The sequence below is a fragment of the Balaenoptera musculus genome, chromosome 9 (genome assembly GCF_009873245.2).
Source record: "Balaenoptera musculus isolate JJ_BM4_2016_0621 chromosome 9, mBalMus1.pri.v3, whole genome shotgun sequence".
Taxonomy (NCBI): Eukaryota; Metazoa; Chordata; class Mammalia; order Artiodactyla; family Balaenopteridae; genus Balaenoptera; species Balaenoptera musculus.
In genome coordinates, this window is record NC_045793.1 from 98,052,083 (window position 1) to 98,072,576 (window position 20,494).

General features: G+C 59.8%; 1 protein-coding gene across 13 annotated transcripts in view; it reads right to left on the reverse strand.

The window, feature by feature from the left end:
• CAMK2B (calcium/calmodulin dependent protein kinase II beta) overlaps positions 1 to 20,494 on the reverse strand; it is a 94,672-nt gene that overhangs the window by 28,359 nt on the left and 45,819 nt on the right. For all 13 annotated transcript variants that reach the window (XM_036863304.1, XM_036863299.1, XM_036863301.1 and 10 more), the window contains exons 3-5: positions 13,450 to 13,509; positions 5,645 to 5,699; positions 1,816 to 1,881 (exon numbers count right to left, since the gene is read on the reverse strand). In XM_036863304.1, coding sequence (XP_036719199.1) covers positions 1,816 to 1,881; positions 5,645 to 5,699; positions 13,450 to 13,509 — 181 coding nt within the window. The remainder of the gene's footprint in view (positions 1 to 1,815; positions 1,882 to 5,644; positions 5,700 to 13,449; positions 13,510 to 20,494) is intronic.

Sequence of the window (20,494 nt, forward strand, 5' to 3'; positions counted from 1 at the left end):
CAGGCAGCAAGGTCAGGATGCCGGCCATCCGGGCAGGCAGGAGGGAGCCACAGAATTGGGGGGGGGGGGGGCGGGGTCAGAAGTGGGCATCGGAGAAGACGAGGTTGGAGGCAGGTAGGAGGTGAGAGTGGGCAAGGGAGGAGCTCCGAGGACACAGGTGTTGGGGGGCCGGGGCATGCGTGGGGGTCGTGGCAGGGGAGGGAGTGTGGCCGTCGGGCACATGGGGAAGGGGCAGGCACTGGGGGCTCCCAGCCAAGAGCGGGGCTCTGCTGTGGGCCACATCCCCCTCCAGCGAGACCACCAACCACAGAGCGCAGGAGGCTGCCAGGCCCTGGGCCGTGCCCAGCGGTGGGTGCTGAGAACCGAGGAGCCCTGGCAGGATGCTCCAGGCGGGGTGGGGGGGTGGGGGGGTTGGGAAGAGAACAGTGAAGGCAAGCGCGCCCCCCCCGAGGCACCCCGGTACCGCTGGAAGGCAGCCCTCCTGGTCCCGGCGCTGCCCTGGCTGCGAGCCCTGGGGCCCGACCTGGGGGCAGCCGCTGGGGACCTCCTCTCCTGTCCTGCCCTGACAGATGTCAGGACGGCCGGGGTCTGGGGCTCTGGCTCCACCCAGCAGGCAGGCACGCATACTTGGGACATTCTCGCCCGAGCATCTCAGAGCAGGAGGAGGTGCCTCTGCTCTACTTTCTACTTTTCTTGTAAGTAGGAAATAAAAACGGAGTCTTCCTGCTCTCGAAGGGAACAGGTCGTTCCCAGGCTGCTGTGCAAAATGAAAGCCCTTCCTCAAGGAGCCTCAGAAAAGCAGCCAGTGCCCGTGCGCCCTCGGGCAACGCCCCAGCTCACCCCGGCTCCAACGCCCCACCCCAGCGCCCGCCAGGCCCCCAGCCTCCTGCTGCCCAGCTCTGTGGGCGCCCGGGTGACACCAGGGACCCACTCACATATTCTCACGGGGACCCAGGCTGTCACCGACAGGCAAGGTTGCCTGGGGGTGCAGAAGCAAGTCACAAAAAGCTACTTTTTAAAATAACGTTCATTTTCTTGATTAGAAAAGGAATACATATTCATTAAAGAAAAATTTTAAAATAGACGAAGAAGATTAAAAAATTAAAAAGCATCCGTAACTCCACCGCCTAGAGAGGGCCACTGTCGGCCTTTTTTCTTTTTCTTTTAAACGCGTGTCTCCTTGGGAGCCGGGCGGGCCAGGCTGGGTGGGCCGGGATTGGTGGCCCGCAGCCGTCTCCAAGCTGAGACGCACTGTCAGTAGTGACATCCCTGTCACGGGTCGGGGTGGCATCTGGCCAACAGCACGGGCCAGAGCAGGTCACGGGGGGCCTACCCTTCTGGGGGGAAGGGCCCTGCTATCTCCCAGCAGCCGCACTGCAGACGGTATCTCTGAGAAGGTCGGTCCCCTTCGACCACCATGAGGGCTGACCAAGTCCAAGGGAAGGGCAGGAGGACGCCCACCACCACGCTCTGTCTGCTCTCCCCCCACCGGCCACCCCAAGGGGGGCCCCTCTGTGGGCCAGTTCCCACCCACCCCGGGGGAGACGGGGCAGGCCTGGGCCCTCCCCGACTCAGGACACACGAGCTGCGCGCCCCCGCTCCTTGGACCTGCCCAGAGGGCTCCCAGCAGGGCTGGCCAGGGCGTCCGCCAGGCGGGCAGCCTGACACTTCTGCCCAGCTGACCATCGGCCGGGGCCACGTCAGGGACAACGTGCATGAGAGCAGATGTGGGCCAGAGGCGCAGGAGCCAGGCTTAGAGAGGGGAGGCCAGGCAGGAGAAGAGGGGCCGGGACGGTGTGAGGGCTCTGCACCCACCTGGCATCGGCCTCACTGTAGTACTCTCTCGCCACGATGTCCTCAAAGAGCTCCCCACCAGTGACCCTGTGGGAAAAGCACACAGAGGTCGCCCTGTCACCTCCATCACCACCTCCACCGTCACTGTCTCCACCACCTCCTGCTCGTCATCACCGCCGCCAGCACCACCGTCTTCACCTCCACAGCCATCAATACCACCATCCTCACCATCACCACCACCACCTCCGCCCCGTCTCCAGCGTCACCCGGGACTGACAGTTTACCAAGTGCTTACTCACATAGGGCGGTACTTCGCATTTTAGCCTTCACGCCCCCTCCATGACACTGGTACTCTTAAGCTCAGAAAACTGAGTTTCGATGATCTCAGGGACTTTCCCAGAGTTTGGGCTCAGGCAGCCCAGGAGTCTGAGCCAGGCCTCTTCACTGTTACCCAGGCCCTGCGACTAATTCCAGGCCTGAGAAAATCTGGTCTTCCTTTGCCAAACCCCCCAAGGCCATAGATGCGGCCCACACACAGAGCAGAGGGGCCAGAAGAGACGCTGCCTGGATCTGGTCTCCCTGGTGGGCAAGGTCACGAGGTGTTCAAAGCCCCATTTCCGGAAGGAGAGTGGGACCTCTGTCCACACACCCTCTTGCCACGTGTCGCTTGCCAAAATGACTAGATCCCCTGGGCTGGGAAACGTGGGCGTGGACAGCAAGGTGAAAAGCAGGGGTGAAGGATGGATGCACGGGGAGCAGGGAGGAGACATCCCTGGGCCCGCCCAAGCCCTTTACTCCACCCGGCAAGCTCTGAGTCCACTGGAAGTCTCCATCTAGGGCTTCTGTACCCCTGTGTGGTCCAGAGTCTCCCTCCTGTGTCCTGTGAGGACACCGAGGGACACTCCCTCCGCAGCCACACCCTCCTTCCACCTGCAGCTGTGCTGGCCTCATGCACTATGATCTCTCCGTTTGCATCTCAGTTCCCATTAGCTCTCGGAGTTGGGGCTTGGGTTGGCTTCATTTTGTGCCCAGCACTCAGCGACCACAGGCATGGGCCCTGCTGAACAGTGGCCCTGGCGTGGGCGGGCTCTCTCTTAGTGTTAGAGAAACACAAAAACGAGGATGCGTTGGGTGTTGGCATGCTCCCACTCGAGGCTAGATGCTGGCCCTCAGATCCTGTCAGATTCCCAACAAGCCTGGGACTTGGGGGAGCTTTTAGGGTCCCACTCTGCCACCTGAGGCGGCTCAGGCTAGAGCAGGTGACCGCCCGAGGGAGCAGAGCCTCATGTGTCCGCGTGCACACGTGTGTGTGTGGAGCAGGATGGGGCTCTACGTCCAGCCCAAGCGAGCGGGACTCACTGTTCCTCCCTCTGCACACACAGCTCACAGGTCAGGCTCTGCAGACCCTGCGTCCAAGCATAGGGCAGAGGGGGAAAGGGCACAGGTATTGCTCGGGGCTGTAGCAGGGACACAGGGAGCCCCCCAGGAGGCTCCACCTGGGGCCGGGGACAGGCCCTCTGGGTCCTTGCATCCACAGGAGGCTCCAGTCTGTGCACCTGGGGCCTTGTGGTCCACAGCTGTAGGTCAGGGAGTTGGTTGCAGGGGGCTGGCGTCTCGAGCTGGCCGGGAAGGGCCTGGTCTGGAGACCAATGTCCTCCCTTTCCTCAGGCTCCGGCCAGACAGCATGGCTAGTTCTGGGCTGCAGCCACAGCCCCTGGGAGAGCCCTCTCCTCTGTTCCCAGGCCTGGTCCCCAAGGCCACGTGACATTCTGAGGCATGGGGAGTGGGGAAACCTGGCAATCTCCAAATCCACAGAGCCCCCAAACTGCCAAAGGGCCTGGGGCTTCCTGAAGGTGATGCCAGCCCAGGCCAGAAACGTCTCCCCAATTCTGGGGCTACAGAGTCGCAGAGGGGATGCAGAGTGGCACAGGAGGGCTGTGTGCAGGGTGGGGGGCATCTCCACGCCTCCACTCCTCCCCCTCCCTCAGCAGCCCCCCGCGCAGGCCTTCCCTGCCCCCCCCCCCAACAGCTGCCTGAGGCCTAGGGCTGTCCTGGATGCTGCAGAGCGGGAGTTTCAACAGGCCTGGGGGCCACAGAGGTTTGGGGGGAGGATGTGCAAGGCCCAGGTCCTCCCTCCTCGCCACCCTCTCCAAAAACCCCAGCCAGTTTCCTCTCACCAGCCCTGCGCAGAGCCTCTCCCCACACCTGCCTGTTGTGGGGGGCAGCGGATTCAAGACCCTCTCACACACTTGCACGCACTTACATGCACGAGTGTGCACACACGTACACACACACACGCGCACACCATTCTCTCCCACCTTGTCCACTCCTGAATCACACATACCTGCCCACCTGTCGGCCACCAGGGACCCGGACATGGCCACCCTCCAGCCCGGGGGCCTCTGTATTTCCTGGAACAGAGGCTGGTGGAACCGGGTGGGTCTGGGGGCCCACGGGGCTGACAGCAAGCCTGCCACCTCCACAGGGGCCAGGGGACAGACGTTTCAGGGCACAGCCTCGGCCCAGCAGCGGTAGCTGTGTCACAGGTCAGCCCTGGTCACCTGGCTGGTGACTTGAAGTGGTGTCTTGTGGGACACGGGGGACCAAGAGGTGGCCCAGCCCCTGCAGGCCTCTCCTGGCCATAGAAGCCGAGGCTTGTGTCGTTTGAGGGAGGAGCTTCCCATGGAGACACGTCCTGCCCCCATGGCCACAGCCCCTAAGCTGGGCTTCGTGGAGGGCACACAGAGCCACCCCGAAGCTACAACCCCTGCCCACCCCAGGGTCCCGAGCTGTGCTGACTCACAGACAGCTAAATATAGCACCACTCAGCCGGAGCTGTCGGGAAGTGAGGGGATGAGATCATCGCTTCTAAATCCAGCAGGAAGTGAGAGGCAGCAGAGGCCCCAGACACTCTCACTTAGCGCCACACATGCATGCATGTGTGCACACACATGCATGCATGTGTGCACACACATGCACACACATACCCACGTGTATCCACTCCCACAAGTCTCATATGTACATGTGTACACACATGCATGCGTACACCCCATAAATCATGTGCACATGTACACGGACATGCACATGTGGGTGCACATGCACACCCACAAGCCACATGTGTGTGCACACATGCACCCATGGACATGTACACACACATGTACATGTCCACACCCCCAACTCATACACATGTTCACACACATACACACACCACACATACACCCATGCACACAAACCACACACATACACGTGTTCATACAATCACGCTCACATACGTGCACACTGAAACCCACACGTGCATGCTCATAAACACACACACACACACATGCACTCATAACACACAGGCACTCTTGTGCACACCCTTCCACAAATCATGTGCACATGTGTACACACGTACACGCCCCCACAAACCACACGCACACGTGCCCATTCATCAACATACACAAATGCATCCACGCAATCATAAACCCAGAGGCACTCTTACACACACATGCACACACACAAATGCTCACGCCAGCCAGTGGGCCCCAGCCAGGGGAAGGAGGGGGAAGGAAGACCGAGGGCCCGTTCCTCCGGGGCTCCTCCCCTCCCTCCTCCCCGCCGCCCAGCCTCCAGCAGGTGTTTTCTGTGGGGGGAGGGGACCAGCTGGGCAGTCCCATCCCCCTGGGACTCCGTGCGCCAGCGCAAAGCCAACCAGCTAAGAGCAGGGCCGAGGGAGGCTGGCCCACGCGGCTGGGGGCGAGGCTACCGGGAGTCGGAGGACTGCCCGCAGGGGCTGGGGAGACCAAGGGTCCCAGCCCGGCCCAACGCTGGGAGCAGATGACAGCACAAGTTCCTGGGCTCCGGCACTTACAGATCGAAGACCAGGTAGTGGAAGCCTTCCTCGGAGATGCTGTCGTGGAGACGCACTGTGGGGATGGGAGAGGCTGTGAGCGTGGGCAGCAGCCCGGGGCCTACGCACGCCGCCCAGCCCGCCTCCGACCAGTCCAGTCCCATGGCCAGTAGCACAAGCGCTCCAAGGAGGGCCCACCCACCCCCCTCCCCCAAGGGCCTGGGGCTTCCCACAGCACGGGCTGGGGAGGGCCCGGGTGGGTGCTGCAGGCAGAGCCCGAGGGGTGAGCCGTGGGCCCTGCAGGCCGGCCGGCCCCAGGCCAGCATCCAAGGGCCTCAGGGGTGTGGCCCTTCCTTTCCTTTCCTCTGCCGGAGGGAGACCCTGACCCCTCTCAGCCCCCGCCGGGTCCCCTGCTCCCAAACGCAGCAGGGGTGGGGCTAGGGGTGCAGGGACGAAGGCCCACACCACCAGGTCTGGACAGGAGCCGTCCAGGGACTTCATGGGAGGGGAGTGCGGAGGGCGCCATCGCCAACCCCTCGGGCCAGGCTGAGGGGGCAGGGACCCCCGGGCGGAGGACCACCTGCCCAGGGCCCAGTGCGGCATCACTTCCGAAGGTCAGACCCTGAGCTCCCATTCCAGAACCGGCATGGTCGGTAGGATGGCGCCACGCCACGCACGCCCTCTCTGCTTTAGTCCGTTTTCTTCATCTCCCTGAGCCTGGAACAAGGGCCCGGCCAGTGTCGTGCTGATTAGGGGTTGATGAACGAATGAATGAGGGAATGAATGAATGAGTGAACAGCGAAGTGGATGTCAGCACAAAGAACACAAGCCCAGTGCCTCCTTTTCCTTGAGGTGGAGACGCGCCCAGCACTGAACAGCAGGTATTTCTAGTAACGACTCATTTGGACACTGCCCCCCACGTGACGGATCCTGCCTTCTGTGTCAGGAGCCTGCAGTGTGCTCATCCCGAGAGGTTACAGGTGCGGAAGCTGGTGCACAGAGAGGGTAAGTTACTGGCTGAGGGTCACACAGCTCGCACAAGGCCAAGGCAGCAGTGTGGACGGGGGCTCGGAGCCCCCACAGAGCTGCTGCTCCACCAGCCTCGGCCCGCTCCGTCCCTCTGCTCCTTAGGCCTCACTCCCCCCCGCCACGAGGGATGGGGCCACCAGCACCAGAAGGGTGAAGAGCAGAGCTCCTCCCGGGGCCCACAGCCCCTTCCTCACGCCCTCGAGGCTGCCCTAGCTCCCAGCTTGGCTGCCAGCATCCTCCCTCTCCCAGCTCCGGGCTTCCCAAGGGCCCCGCCAGCAGTGTCCTCACACCAGGAACCCCAATCTGGCTGCAATGGCCCCTGACCTCGGGCCACGGCCTGGCGCCCGGGGGACAGGCCCCTGCCGCAAGCAGTCAGGGCATCTGGTCGCCAAGGAGAAGCGGCATGGGTGGCTCCAGGGCGCCTCGTCTCACACGTCTGCTTCTCTCACCATCTCCCCTTCCCATTGCTCGCTTTAATCTCTGCTCAAGGACCCAGCGTCCAGCCTCACCCCACCCAGGTCCGCCCGGACCCCGACTCCACCCGGGCGGGTCTGCATCTCCCTAACACACAGCAGACCCCCGGCTCACTGCGACCTCCTCGAGGCCCCTCCTGCAAAATCCCTGAGGGACCAAAAGCTCTCCCCCTGCTGACTCCTTTCTGCGGGGGGCCCAGCACATCGGCCCCTCCGAGCAGCCTCCCCTGGAACTCCAAGCAAAGAAAGGCCCGGGGTGGAGGGGCGGCATGGAGGGGAGGGGTCCACACTCCACCACCCCGCCAGCCCTGCAGACAGCGCCCCAGAGGGACCCCCCCCGGGGGGCCTTTCTCTCCTCCCATGCAGGGGAGCCCCCTTCCCCAGGGGAGCCTCAGGGGTCCATAAGTCTGGGGTGCTGTTGGGCCTTCCTCCTGGTGGAGGCCACCTGCCCGCAGGCCCTGCCCCCCGAGCAGGTGAGAGGGGCTCAGGCTCCCAGGTCCTGCTGGCAGGGCCCTCGGCCTCGCCCTGGAAGACACTGGGGGTTCTGCATGGGAGTCAAGGCCACGCGGGCATAGACACACTTTTTAGTTAAACAGTTTTAACATTTAAAAAATAGTTATGTATTACTTTAATGGTTTGGAAGAAAACCTACCTAGCACATCAGACCCGTGATTTCACAGGCAGGACTAAGTCAAGAAAGGAATTGTCATAGAATCTTTTTAAGTAAAAACAGTAAGTAAATAACACTGTGGGTGGCATACAGAGGCGGCAGATAAAGTCCCAGTAATACCTGAAAGAGTCTGGCCGGGGAGCACTGGGTTAGGGGGACAAGGGGGTGGGGGGAGCCCAGAGACGCGCCTCCTGCTGCTGGGGCCACAGCTCCTCCAGGGACAGGACCCCGAGTCCCAGGCCAGGGGGCTCTCGGTGGGGGGTCCTTCTGCCCCTCCAAAGCTGCGCCTGAACCCCTCCCTGGACCCTTGTGCTGTGAGGGAGGGCAGGGCCCTGTGACCCATCACATGATGGGCTTTGGGAAGGGAGAGCTGGGGAATGACAGCATGGGCCCTGAGCGTTTGGAGACTGGAAACCTTTCACCTTCCCCTCCTGCACTGGCCTCCTCATCTCGGCAGGAAGTCCTCGCAGGGCTATTGTCCCCCATGGTGCCCACCTGCCCAGCTCCTAGGTGGACCATCCTGCAAGGGAAGGCAGTTCCAGCCCCAGAAACCAGGAGGTGGGAATTTGCCATCAATGAGGCAGGCCCAGGAGAGAGAGGGTCAGCGTGCAGAGAGGAGGCTGACGGGGGGCTGAGGGGAAGCTGGGGGGAAACCAGAGAGAGGCTAAAGGGAGGCTGAGGGGAGGCTAAAGGGAGGCTGGAGAGAGGCTGAGGGGAGGCTGGAGAGAGGCTGAGGGGAGGCTGGAAGGAGGCTGAGGGGAGGCTAAAGGGAGGCTGGAGAGAGGCTGAGGGGAGGCTGAGGGAGGCTGAGGGGAGGCTAAAGGGAGGCTGGAGAGAGGCTGAGGGGAGGCTGGAAGGAGGCTGAGGGAGGCTGAGGGAAGGCTGGAGGGAGGCTGGAGAGAGGCTGAGGGGAGGCTGGAAGGAGGCTGAGGGAGGCTGAGGGAAGGCTGGAGGGAGGCTGGGGGAGGCTGAGGGGTGATGGGAGGCTGAGGGAAGGCCGGAGGGAGGAAGAGAGGAGGCTGGAGGAAGGCTGAGGGCTGCCTGCTGAGTCAAGGCCGATGGGCTCTGCTCACCGCCCGATGGGGCCCATTCTAACAAGGCTGTGGAAGATTCTGCCTGCCACGGGCTCTGCTCAATCTCTGTCACCCACAGTCCCTGGGGGCAGTGTGGGAAGTTTGGGACACCCTCACGTGCTGAGCAGCAACCTCTTGAGGCGGCTACAGCCCACCAGTGAGGTGAGGGTGGAGGTAACCTTGCCCTCAGCCAAGTATCCCGCTGGCACGGGGTAGGTGTCCGTAAATATGCGCTGACGAGGGGATTCCTGAGACCCCAGGTGGAGGGAGCCAACCTCATGGACAGTCGACTACAGCACAGACGTGTCTGTGGAGGGCATGGCCCACAGCAGGGCCCTTGTGGGTCATGCCCGTCCCCAGACGCCCGGGCCTGCTTCCCGGGACGGGCCTACACAGGGCACTGCCAAGGCCGGCCCACACCTGTCTCCTCTGCCCAGGTGCCCCCTGGTCTCTGAACAGAAACTAAAGCCCCTGGGAGGGGAGCTTCCACCCAGGGGCCTGACTCCGGGCACCAGCTCCTAATGCTACAGCCCAGGCGGCAGCCAGCATGTGCCATCGTGCTGACCGTGAGAAGCATTCACACCCTCTGATGGGCCCCCTTTAAGAGGGGAGCTTGGCTCCTTCACTCTCGTGTGTGGCCTTCAAACAAACAGAATAAGGCAGGGCGACAGCGTGACCCCTCCCAGACTGGATCATAACTTCAAAAATTAAACACAGAACCACCATATGGTCCAAGAATCCACTGCGAGGTATACCCCCAAAGGACTGAAAGCAGAGACTTGGACACCCATGTTCATGGCGGCATTAGTCACGATAGCTAACAGGCCAAGTTCCACTGATGGATGAAGAGATACACACAATGTGGAATATACACACAGTGGAATATTATTCAGCCTTAAAAAGGAAGGAAATTCTGACACCTGCTACAACACGGATGAACCTTGAGGACATTAGGCTCAGTGAAATAAGCCCGTTCCCAAAAGACAAATACTGTATGGTCCCGATATCAGTGAGGTTCCCAGGGTGTCAAATTCATAGAGACAGAAAGTAGAATGGTGGGTGTCAGGCGCTGGGGGCGGGGGGGGAGTGGTTAGTGTTTAATGGATGCAGAGTTTCCCCTGGGGGTGATGAAAAAGTTTTGAGTACAGGTGAGGGCGATGGTTACATAACATTGTGAATGTACTTAATGTCATTGAACTGTACACTTAAAAATAGTTAAACTGATAAATATTGTTATGTATATTTTACCACAATTTGGGGAAGAAAAAGCACTGTGTTCCTTGTTCTCCTTCCCTCTCCATCTCTGTCTGTCTCTCTGTCTCTGTCTGTCTGTCTCAATCTCTGTCTCTGCCTCTCTCTGTCTCTCTTTTTCTTTCGGTCTGTCTCTGTCTCTCTCTGTCTCTGGAGCCCTGGGCAGGGCCAGCTCATGGCCAGGCCACCTGTGTAGCTGCCCCAGGCTCCAGAGGGCCCTGCCCTGCTGTTGCTGTTTTGAAATTCATAATAATTTTTGAGAAAAGTCCCCACATTTTCATTTTGCACCGATCCCACAAATTATGTGGCAGCCCCCCCCCCCAAGTCACCCAGCTGAACTGCTCTTGAACCCACAGAAACAGAGAAAATCAACGCTTGTTGGTTGAGTTCTGGGGTAATTAGTTGCCAAGCCTGGACGACTGACACACTTGTGAAGCACGCCTAGTCCACAAACAAGGAGACTGTGCCTCAGGGAAGTTCAGTGGCTGCTGTGGCTTTTGAGGGGAGAGGCGGGGCCCGAATCCAGGTCTCTGAGCTCTGAACCTCAGCACACTGCCTCGGAAAGGGGGGCTTTCACAGCTCACGCCCGGCTCCCCAGGGGAACCCTCTCGGCTCCTCGCAGGGGGGTCCCTGTGAGGAAGGCGGCGGCAGCATCTCCACCTTCCAGACGGGCAAACTGGGGCTCCTCCCCTGCGCACGCCCTGAGCACAACTGCTTCCCGAGTGAGCCAGGACAGGAAGGGGAGCCCCTCCCAGAGCCCCTCCCCCACCTCTATCTGAACGTGGTCCTGCTTCCTCTCCCGGGGGTGCGGGGCTGGGAGCACTTCTGTTCAGAGATGGGGCTGGGTAGACACAGGCCACGGAGCAAGGGGCTCCCCTCACCTCCCCCAAAAGTCTCCCCCACTACTCACTCATCAGAGAGCCCCTCCTGAGTCTACAGACAATGTTCAGCTGAACCCCACAGTCTCAGCTCTGCCTCCCCTGTGTTCTAGAATAAACCCCCTACGCGGACTTCAGGGACCACTCAGAACCCACCCAGAACCACACGGGGTATGCAGGCAGGGCAGGGAGGCTTCTTGTTGAAGAACTGTCCCCAGACACCAACACAAGAACACCTGGGTCTTCTCCCTAGTACCGGGATTCCTGAAAACCACTCAGAATGGGGGACCCACACTTGATTGGCGCTCAGCGGACACAGGGGAGGGAGCTGGCATGGGAAGGGGTGTGGGTAGAGCTGGCGGTGAGGTGGGATCAGCCAGGAGCACCAGGAGAGAGGGTCCTCAGGCGCCTGGACCTGGACGGGCAGAGGGGCAACAGCCCAGGGGTGAGGTCGGACTGGAGCCCGCCTTTTGCCAAACATGCCCCAGCCCAGTGAAGAGGGGGCTGGGGTCCCTGTGGACACCCACCTCAGAATCACCCACCAGGCTGGCTCAGATTCCGATTCCTGGGCCCGCTCTAGGCCTCCGAGCCAGGCTTTCCCGGGGGCAGGTCAGGAATCTGCACGCTGTGATTCCAACAGTCTCAGCCTTGAGAATCCGTGATTAGGAAGAGTATGGGCCCAGGCACGAGGGCGGCAGCAGCCCTGGGGCCGACACCGAGGGGCCCGCCTAGGAACGGGGGATCTGCCTTGCCCTGCACCTCGCGCCCAGGCTGGGCCGGCTGCACAAGAGCCAGTGGCCTGGAGGGGCCACAGCCACGGAGGCAGCAGCTCCCACAACCAGCTCCGAGGACCCCGAGCCCCCCTGCGGCCCTCCTGGTCCCGCGGCCGAGGCCCTGGTCTGGGAGTGGCACGGACGGGGCTCCTGAGCACAGCCTGGCATCCCTTTTAGACAGAGTCCTGGGCGCCATCCCGGCACAACTGAGTCAGAACGCGGGCCAGAGGGCCCGGGAATCCACCCCGACGAGCTCCCTGGGGGCCTCTGAGAGCGCGGGCCCACCCTCCCCCCGTGCCACCCGGCTGCTTCCCGGTGTGGTCAAGGGCTGGGTCCTGGGCTCCTCAGGAGTCCCTAAAGGGACCAGAGGTGGAGAAGACAGGCAGCTGTGCTGCGCGGACAGGGGCCGCTCACGGCTGAGCAGGGCAGGCGGAGGCTGACAGGCCCCGGGAGATCTGCACCTGCTTCCGGGGTCTGGGGTCCCAGCAGCTCCTACGACTGTGTCTGGACTGAATCCCTACTCAGTCTGAGGTTTCAGAAGGAAGGGGCTCAATTGGGTGATTGGGATTGACATGTATACACTGATGTGTATAAAATTGATGACTAATAAGAACCTGCAGTATAAAAAAACAAACAAAACAACTAATACGGGCTTCCCTGGTGGCGCAGCGGTTGAGAATCTGCCTGCCAATGCAGGGGACACGGGTTCGAGCCCTGGTCTGGGAAGATCCCACATGCCGCGGAGCAACTAAGCCCGTGAGCCACAACTACTGAGCCTGCGCACCTGGAGCCTGCGCTCCACAACAAGAGAGGCCGCGATAGTGAGAGGCCCGCGCACCGCGATGAAGAGTGGCCCCCGCTCGCCGCAACTAGAGAAAGCCCTCCCACAGAAATGAAGACCCAACACAGCCATAAAAATAAATAAAAAATAAATAAATTAAAAAAAAAAAACAACAATACTAAACTTTCATTGGGTTATTTGTATGGAAATATGTTAATATAAATGTTTCAGACATTACATGAAATTTCTAAAGATCTTATATGTTCTGGTATAACGTTATAAGTCATAATTCTAGTTATTACTTTAAAATGTATATCTCAGAAATAAAAAAAAAAAAAAAAAAAAGAAGGAAGGGGCCTACTGTGGGCAGGGCACCCACACTCCCTGAGGCCAAGACCCAGGCTCCTGGGGCTCCACGTGCCCCCAAGGGGCAGCTGATCCCCGACCCAGATGGCAGTTCCAGGGGCCCCGGGCTGGGGGGACGGCAGAGGTTCTCCAGAATCAGACCTCAGACCTCAGGCCTCAGGCCTCAGGCCTCAGACCTCAGGCTGGGGCTGTGCCTGGTGTGGTCTTCGGTTTCCAAACTTTTTTCTCTGTAATCAGGCCGTCTTGTGGCTTTTCTGAAGCCACGGAACGTGAGGCCCCTGTGTGTTTTCACCAGAATCATGGATCAGACTTACAGAGTGGTGGGCAGGGACCCATCCAGGAGGAGCCCAGCCTTGACCTCCCCCAGAGGGTTGCCCCAAAGTCCCTGCAGGAATCCCTCCGGGTCAGGAGGAGGAGATGTTTCCAGGGGCCTGAGGGTGGGATACTTCAATGGAGAAGGAAAGGGATGCCTTTGGGGTCCCCCTGCTGGCTGTACGGGAGAGCTGGGACCCCTACCCCGAGGGCTACTCACCGATGTTGGAATGCTTCAGAAGACGGCAGATTCGAGCCTCTCTCTCCAGCTTCTGGTGATCTGGGGACAAAAAGGGACACAGCATCACCTCGTGGCCCTGCAGCCAGTGACACCCCGTGCCCCTCGACTGCATGCTGGACAGACTGCCAACCACGAGACTCACGGCCAGGAGGACCTGGCCACCACCTCCCTCAGTGTCCACCCGGGTGACCGCTGCCTGCCCAGGGGACACATCACGTTGTGCCCCCCACCCCCACCCCGACCCCTGGCTGGCAGCGTTGGGCTGGAAGAGGCTGCCCAGTGCCTGGAATGAGAAGCCCACGGGAGACGGGAGTGGGGCTCACTCGGGGCCCAAAGTTTCCCCAGGTGATTCAGGAAGAGAAGATGCCATCTATCAGCAGCAGAACGGACAGCACCAATTTAATCCTTCGCTAATTTGGCCTAATTCCAGACTCTGCAGAGCTTTCTGCTGAGGCCTAATTTGTTCTTCAGAGGCGGTTGAGGGGCTGGCAGAGCAGTGCTGTCGGCCCGCTGGGGGCGTCCAACCAGCGTGCGGGTCAGCATGGGCCTGGGCCGGCCTCTGGCTGGACATCCGGGCAAAGGATGCTCGACCTGACCCTTACCCCTACGCACAAACCTACAAAACACACGCCTGAATTTTGCCGGGCTCTGGTGTTTATTGCAACGTCAGCAGGAAGAAGAGTCAAAGCCTCAGAGAGAAGTCACCCCAGGTATCCCTAAACTGCCCTTCCTCCCTCCAGCCCTGTGTCCCTCCTCCCAGCCCCAAGAGGCACAGGACCTCAGTTCCAGAGGCCGGCCCCCCCAAGGACCGAGCAACTTATCAGCCAGAAATTTTATCTTTCAAACAGAGGTGCCAGGAGGATTTTAAAAGCTGATGGAGATGGTCACAGTAAAAAACTGAAAAAAACACATTTCCACTGAGCGGAGAAGGCAGAAATAAATCACACAAAAGAATACACCCATCAACATGTGCACATCACCCCAACCTCCCAACATGAGGCCGCGTGGAAAAAGCCGCTCACAGAGGAAGACCCAAACCGCGCTTCATTCACATGGAGGCCAACACGCACGGCACTGGGCACACGGGTGGCCGGACAGTGAAGAAAGGTGGGGATTCAGGATGGCAGCTGCTCCAGGGCGGGAAGTGGCTGGGGAGGGGGTGCCTGGGGCCTGGGACCCCCCCCGCCCCTGCTTGCACTGAGCCCTTCACTGCAGGGGCCTGGGGAGGACATTAATACACCAGACAAGACCACAGGACCGCCTGATTCACCAGGGAACTCCTGACAGCCCTCACTAGCAGGACACAATTAATGTGCTAATTACAAAATGTCCTCAGAAGCAGTAAAGCCACTCGGTAGGCCTCCTCAGACCTGCCAGCCCATCCCTGCCTCTGCCTGGGGGGAAAGGACCCTGCCACCAACAGGTCCTCCTGCAGGAAGGGAACCCGCTGGCTAGCGTGTGGTCAGCTCTCCCTGGGCCATGTGACAGAGGCTGGGAGAATCAGGACAGTCCTGAACACGGACATACCTGTAAACACACATGTGCCTCTCCTGAACGGGAAAGTCATGCCTGTAGACAGGAATCTCTCTGGGAACACCTGGGGCATCCAGCTGGCTCTCCCTCCTCTCAGGATGGGCACTCAAGCCTCCCGGAGATACTAACACCTTCCTGAGCTGCCCACCCGGCTCCCATCTGTCTTGCCAGGCCCCTTGGCCCTCGGAGGGCTCTGGCAGAACCGCAGGGCAGGGCCTGGGCGTTCGGGACTGACCCTCGCACCTTCACCTCCACACCCAACGCAGCAAGCACTCTTGTGGCCCATCCTGCCCGGGGGGTGGGGGTGGGGGTGGGGAGGGAAGGGTGGGCGGGGCAGCTACAGCATCAGCAGGTGAGATGCAGCCCAAGAGTCACCATTAGGAGGGATAAGTGGAAAGTGGCCGCGAAAGAACACAAGCGGGGTGGCTTTCGCTTTTCTGTCTGTATGAAGCTCAAAAACAGGCAACACTAAGCCTAACCAAGTGGGGGGGCGGATGGTTTTCCATATACGTGAGGCCCACTCTAGAGAAAAGCAGGGGAACGGTTCTCTCAACATCCAGGACCGCAGCTCGCTCGCAGGGTGGAATTAGGAGGGCTGGATGTGCACGGTGGTGGGTTCGTGGGTTGTTTTGTTCTTTCATAGTGTTTTTTTTTTTACATTTATTATTCTGAACATTTTTCAAACTTAAAGTTGCAAGAATAGTACAAAGTACTATTGGACCGCACTTCTGTATAATCTCTGTCCTTCCTATACATACACTTACCTCCTCTGAAGCATGTGAAAGTAAGCCCCGCATTTAGTGTCCTTTTACCAGGTAACACTCGGTGTGTTTCGTAAGCACAAGGACGTTCTCGTACATAATCTCGGGGCAGTTACCCCACTCACTAAATCCAGTGCAGATACGATACTCAATCTAACCCACAGTCTACATTCCAATTTTGTTCCTGTCCCCATAATGTCAGAGCGGATTCCTCCTGATGTGGATGGTACCTGAGCAGCTTACCCTCATGCGGATGGGGCCACAGCAAGGCTGCGGTCAGAGAGAGACAGGAGGCTATAAGGCGGTGGGAGCAGGGGTAGCTTTCTCTGGAAAAACTGCCTGATTGCAGTCATAAATAAAAACCAGGAGAAAAATCCATGTGGGACTCCATCTTTGGGAAGCAGATAACAAACAACTCTATCTTTTTACTGAATCTTGTCACCAAGGACAGAGAGCCTCATCCAAAAAATCTGGACCTACTCCGAGGCATGTTTGGGGGGATAAATTATTTGTTTGGGGTCAAGAAGAGACACCATTACTCAGCCATAAAAAGAAACGAAATTGAACTATTTGTAGTGAGGTGGATGGACCTAGAGTCTGTCATACAGAGTGAGGTAAGTCAGAAAGAGAAAAACAAATACTGTATGCTAACACATATATATGGAATCTAAAAATAAAAATGGTTCTGAAGAACCTAGGGGCAGGACGGGAATAAAGACGCAGACGTAGAGAATGGACTTGAGGACACGGGGAGGGGGAAGGGTAAGCTGGGACAAAGTGAGAGAGTGGCATGGACATATATACACTACCAAGTGTAAAATAAATAGCTAGTAAGAAGCAGCCGCATAGCACAGGGAGATCAGCTCGGTGCTTTGTGACCACCTAGAGGGGTGGGATAGGGAGGGTGGGAGGGAGGGAGACTCAAGATGGAAGAGATATGGGGATATATGTATATGTATAGCTGATTCACTTTGTTACACAGCAGAAACTAACACAACATTGCAAAGCAATTATACTCCAATAAAGATGTTAAAAAAAAAGAAGAGACACCAGGCTGCCCAGCCCAGGTGCTGGTGTCCACCCCATGGCCAGGCAGGTCACTGACGCTCCCGGCTGTCCCCTTTCCGTATTGGGCCCAGCAGTACTCAGCCAGAAGCAGCTCTGAAACTCTGCATCACAACACGTGGTCCAAGCTGGTAAGAGTCCAAGTGTGTACATCACATCAAGATAGTAATTGCTTCACTCTGGGTGGCAGAATTACGGGTAACTTTTATTCTTTATATTTTTTCCCCAACTTGGACAACAATCTTGTGTTACTTTTATCATAGGGAAAAATATTGGTTTTTTTTTTTAGAAGTTTGATCCTGTCTCCAGAGAGCACAAAGCCACTGGGTAAATATGATGAGGGTGTGTCATAAAACCCGCTATGGTAACATTTGCCCTGGAATTAAAAATCTAAGCTGATATTCCATGACCTCAGATGGGAACCAGAAGCCACAAGAAGGGGCTGGAGGAGGAGGCTGCCCTTCTCCGGCCCAGGAGGCCCATCTCGGGCCCGGCACGTGGCCATGTGAGGAAGAACCCAGCATCCTAACTCTGCCCGCATCCTATGATTTTCTTTCTACAAAGTTGAGGCATCATCTCTGAATGTCCAAAGGAACATCGTAAAACCCACCATAGACATGGTGGGTTTAAGTTAACCCAGTCCGGTTGGCAAGAAGTGTGTCTTGGCTCTACACCACCAGTGGGAAGCTGGGAGGACACCTCCACCCCACCGCGTCCCCCGGCGGGCAGCAGCACGCGGGACCGGCCAGCAGCCCTGAGCAAGCTCTGTGACCTCTCAGAACTGCCGCACCCAGTCTCCCTCCTTCCCGGGGCCCTGGCCCCAGGGACCTGCCTGGACTCGGAAGACCACGGCAGTGACCACCAAGCAGGCCCGTGGAGAGAACGCAGTCAAAAGGCTGCCCATCCCACCCAGGACCCATCAGCACCCCGGGCACCCCAGCCCGGTACCCCCTCCTGAGGGAGGTCCCAAGAGTCTTCCTGAGCAGCCAGACCCTGCCGTGCCCACTGCAGCGATGCGCAGGCAGCGGGTGACCCCAGGAGGGGCCAACCAGGCACCTGCCAGGGCTGTGGAGGCCACGGTGCCTTGAGCCCAGCCAAGAGGCTCGAAAGGGCCCTCCCAGGGCTGTGGCCTGGTGCCCTGAGGGTCCGGGTGCCCGGAGTTGCCCTGAGGCCCAGGCACCTGCTGCTCGTGGCCCTGCTACCACGTCGGCTGGCGTTTTGTTATGGAGCATTGGTACGTGTCTCGGAACGTGTGCCACGCCTGTGCAGGTTTGAAAGCAAGGACAAGTGAGCCCCGAGAATCCACCCCACTGACACCCCCACGCATCCTGTCCCCAGAGGGCGTTGGGCCCCCTTTCCAGGGTCGGTCCCTGCATCACCCCTCACGTGCCCTGCCTCTGGGGTCTGAGGGTGACCTCTGAAATAGGATATGGAAAAACGGGGAGCCAGAGAATGAGGGCACAAGCTAAACTCCCCGCCAGCCTCCAGAACCCCACCCTGTCACGGCGAGACCTCTCCGCCCTCCTCCCCGCCACGGACCCAAGGCTAGCACTGACCGTGTCCTGGGGACCCAGGGGACACCGGTCCTGGGTCCCAAGGAGCAGGTGCAGCAGTGCCGTGAGCCCTGAGGACAGCAGACTCGGGGTGCGGGGGATGGTGCTGCCTGAAGGAGACTCAACGGGGGACACCGGAGTGGGGTTTTGGAGGAGCTTGCCATTCATGGGGGCACAGACTCGGTTCTCACACCCCCTCTGATGTGAAGCTCTAGGGAACTCCTGAGTTCAGCCATCTCTTAAATGCTCGGGGGCCTTACGGATCTGCACCCCACATGGAGACCAGCCTAAGTGCCTGGGGGCCTGTAGCCAAAAAGCGACTGTCTTGTTGCCTCTGGGGCAACCTGACGTGCATGCGACACTTACACCTGCTCCCATGAGGGGGTCGGCAGAAGCAGAAACAAGCTATTTATTTCTCCTAGTAGAGAAACACCCCACCGATAAAACACAGCATTCACTTATACTCTATAAAAGCGCTTATCAAACAAAACAAAAAACACTTTACTCAAAGACACCAGCTACACTGGACCTGCCATCACCAGCTGTCACCTGCCTGAGCTCCCGTCACAGCCCCTGAGGCTCCATACCCTCAGCTCTGTAGCCCGTGCCCCAGCAACGCGGGACCTGGAAGCTTCTGGTTGATTCTGCCTTGATCTCTGTGCAGGCCTACCCTGCACTCTGGGGGTCCCCGAGGGGTGGCGCCGGGTGACCCGGGAAGGGAGGTGACCCCGTGCAGCCCTGCACGCCTCACGCTGGGTGCACACCCCACACAGGATGGCAGTTCCCAGACCCCAGGGGCCCCCAGGAACCCCTAGGAGGCGGGGAGGGGCCCTCTTGGGGCTGTCACTGTGCCATGGCTGGCACCCACCACCGCGAAGGGAATGGGTCAGGGGACCCCAAGGGGCAGGAAGAGACAGGCGCTGCCAAACGTGACCACAGGGGGGCGCTGTCCACTCACCGTAAGCATTAACTTTGACTTCAATAACTCCCTGTGGAACGGCAGAGAGAGACTCAAACCGGCTCTTCCCCGCCCCGAACTAACTCCTCAACAGAGCGGGTCCTTCCAGGCAGGGTCCCCCAGGCAGGGACCCCCAGGTGGGGGCAGCCCGAGCTGAGTCAAGAATGAAGAGGTAGCTGCTGAGGGCAGGGGGGGGAGATGCAGCCCTTGGAGGTGGGAGAGGATGATCGCGGGCCCTGCTGCACCCTGCAGGGTGGGGCACACGGTCGAGAAACAGGCACCCAGAGGAGCTCAGAGTCCTGAGGCCAGGACTGGACCCGAGGCTGGGGGCCTCCCTCACAGCCCCCCAGTGACGGCCGCCCGCCCAGCCGCCACCTGCTGCCCGGCTGTGGGTGACTCACAGCAGAGCGGGGCGGTTGGGGGGTGAGAGGAGCCAGCAGAAGGGCAACAGGAGGGACGTGGGTGGGCGCCTGGCCCCTCGCCCGCTGCCAGGAGCAGCAGCAGTGCTGTCACCGGCAGAAGGACACCCGCGAGGCGCCGGGCACAGGCAACAGGAAGGACGGGGCGGCGGGGGGAAGACAGGAGGCCCGGGCATGAGGAGGGGCTGCCTCTCTCTCCCCGGGGCTCGGCCTAGGACAAGTGCGGCCACGTCCCGGGAAGTCAGCAGTAAGGACAGGTCAGGCTGGACCGAACATGAAACCCCGCGTGGAAAGCCCACACCACCTGGCACGTGGAGGGGTTCAGGGACGCTCTCTCCTCCCCGATGCCTACTGGACCCCCCTAGCCCCTGGGGCCGGGCGGGCTGTGTTCACTGGGGAGACCCCACCTGCACAAGGGTCTCCGCGGGCTTCTGCAGTTGCCCCCCTGCCCACCCTGGCTGGAGGACGACCTGGCCAGGGAGAGCTGGGGACGAGGGGATGGCAGAGGGCTCTGCTGGGGTCCTGGCCTGGGACATGGGAGGCTGGGACATGTCAGGGAACCGACTGGAGATCGTGGGCCACCGTGGCTGCTGCCCAGGACACTCCGCCAAACTCAGCAGCTCCTGAACACCGAGTCGGCAGGGATCTGAGCGTCAGGTTGGGGTCAAGCCCCCGCCCCGGGGTCACCATCCATTCCCTTGTGGCCAAGGCCCCAGGGGAGAAGGATGCCCACAG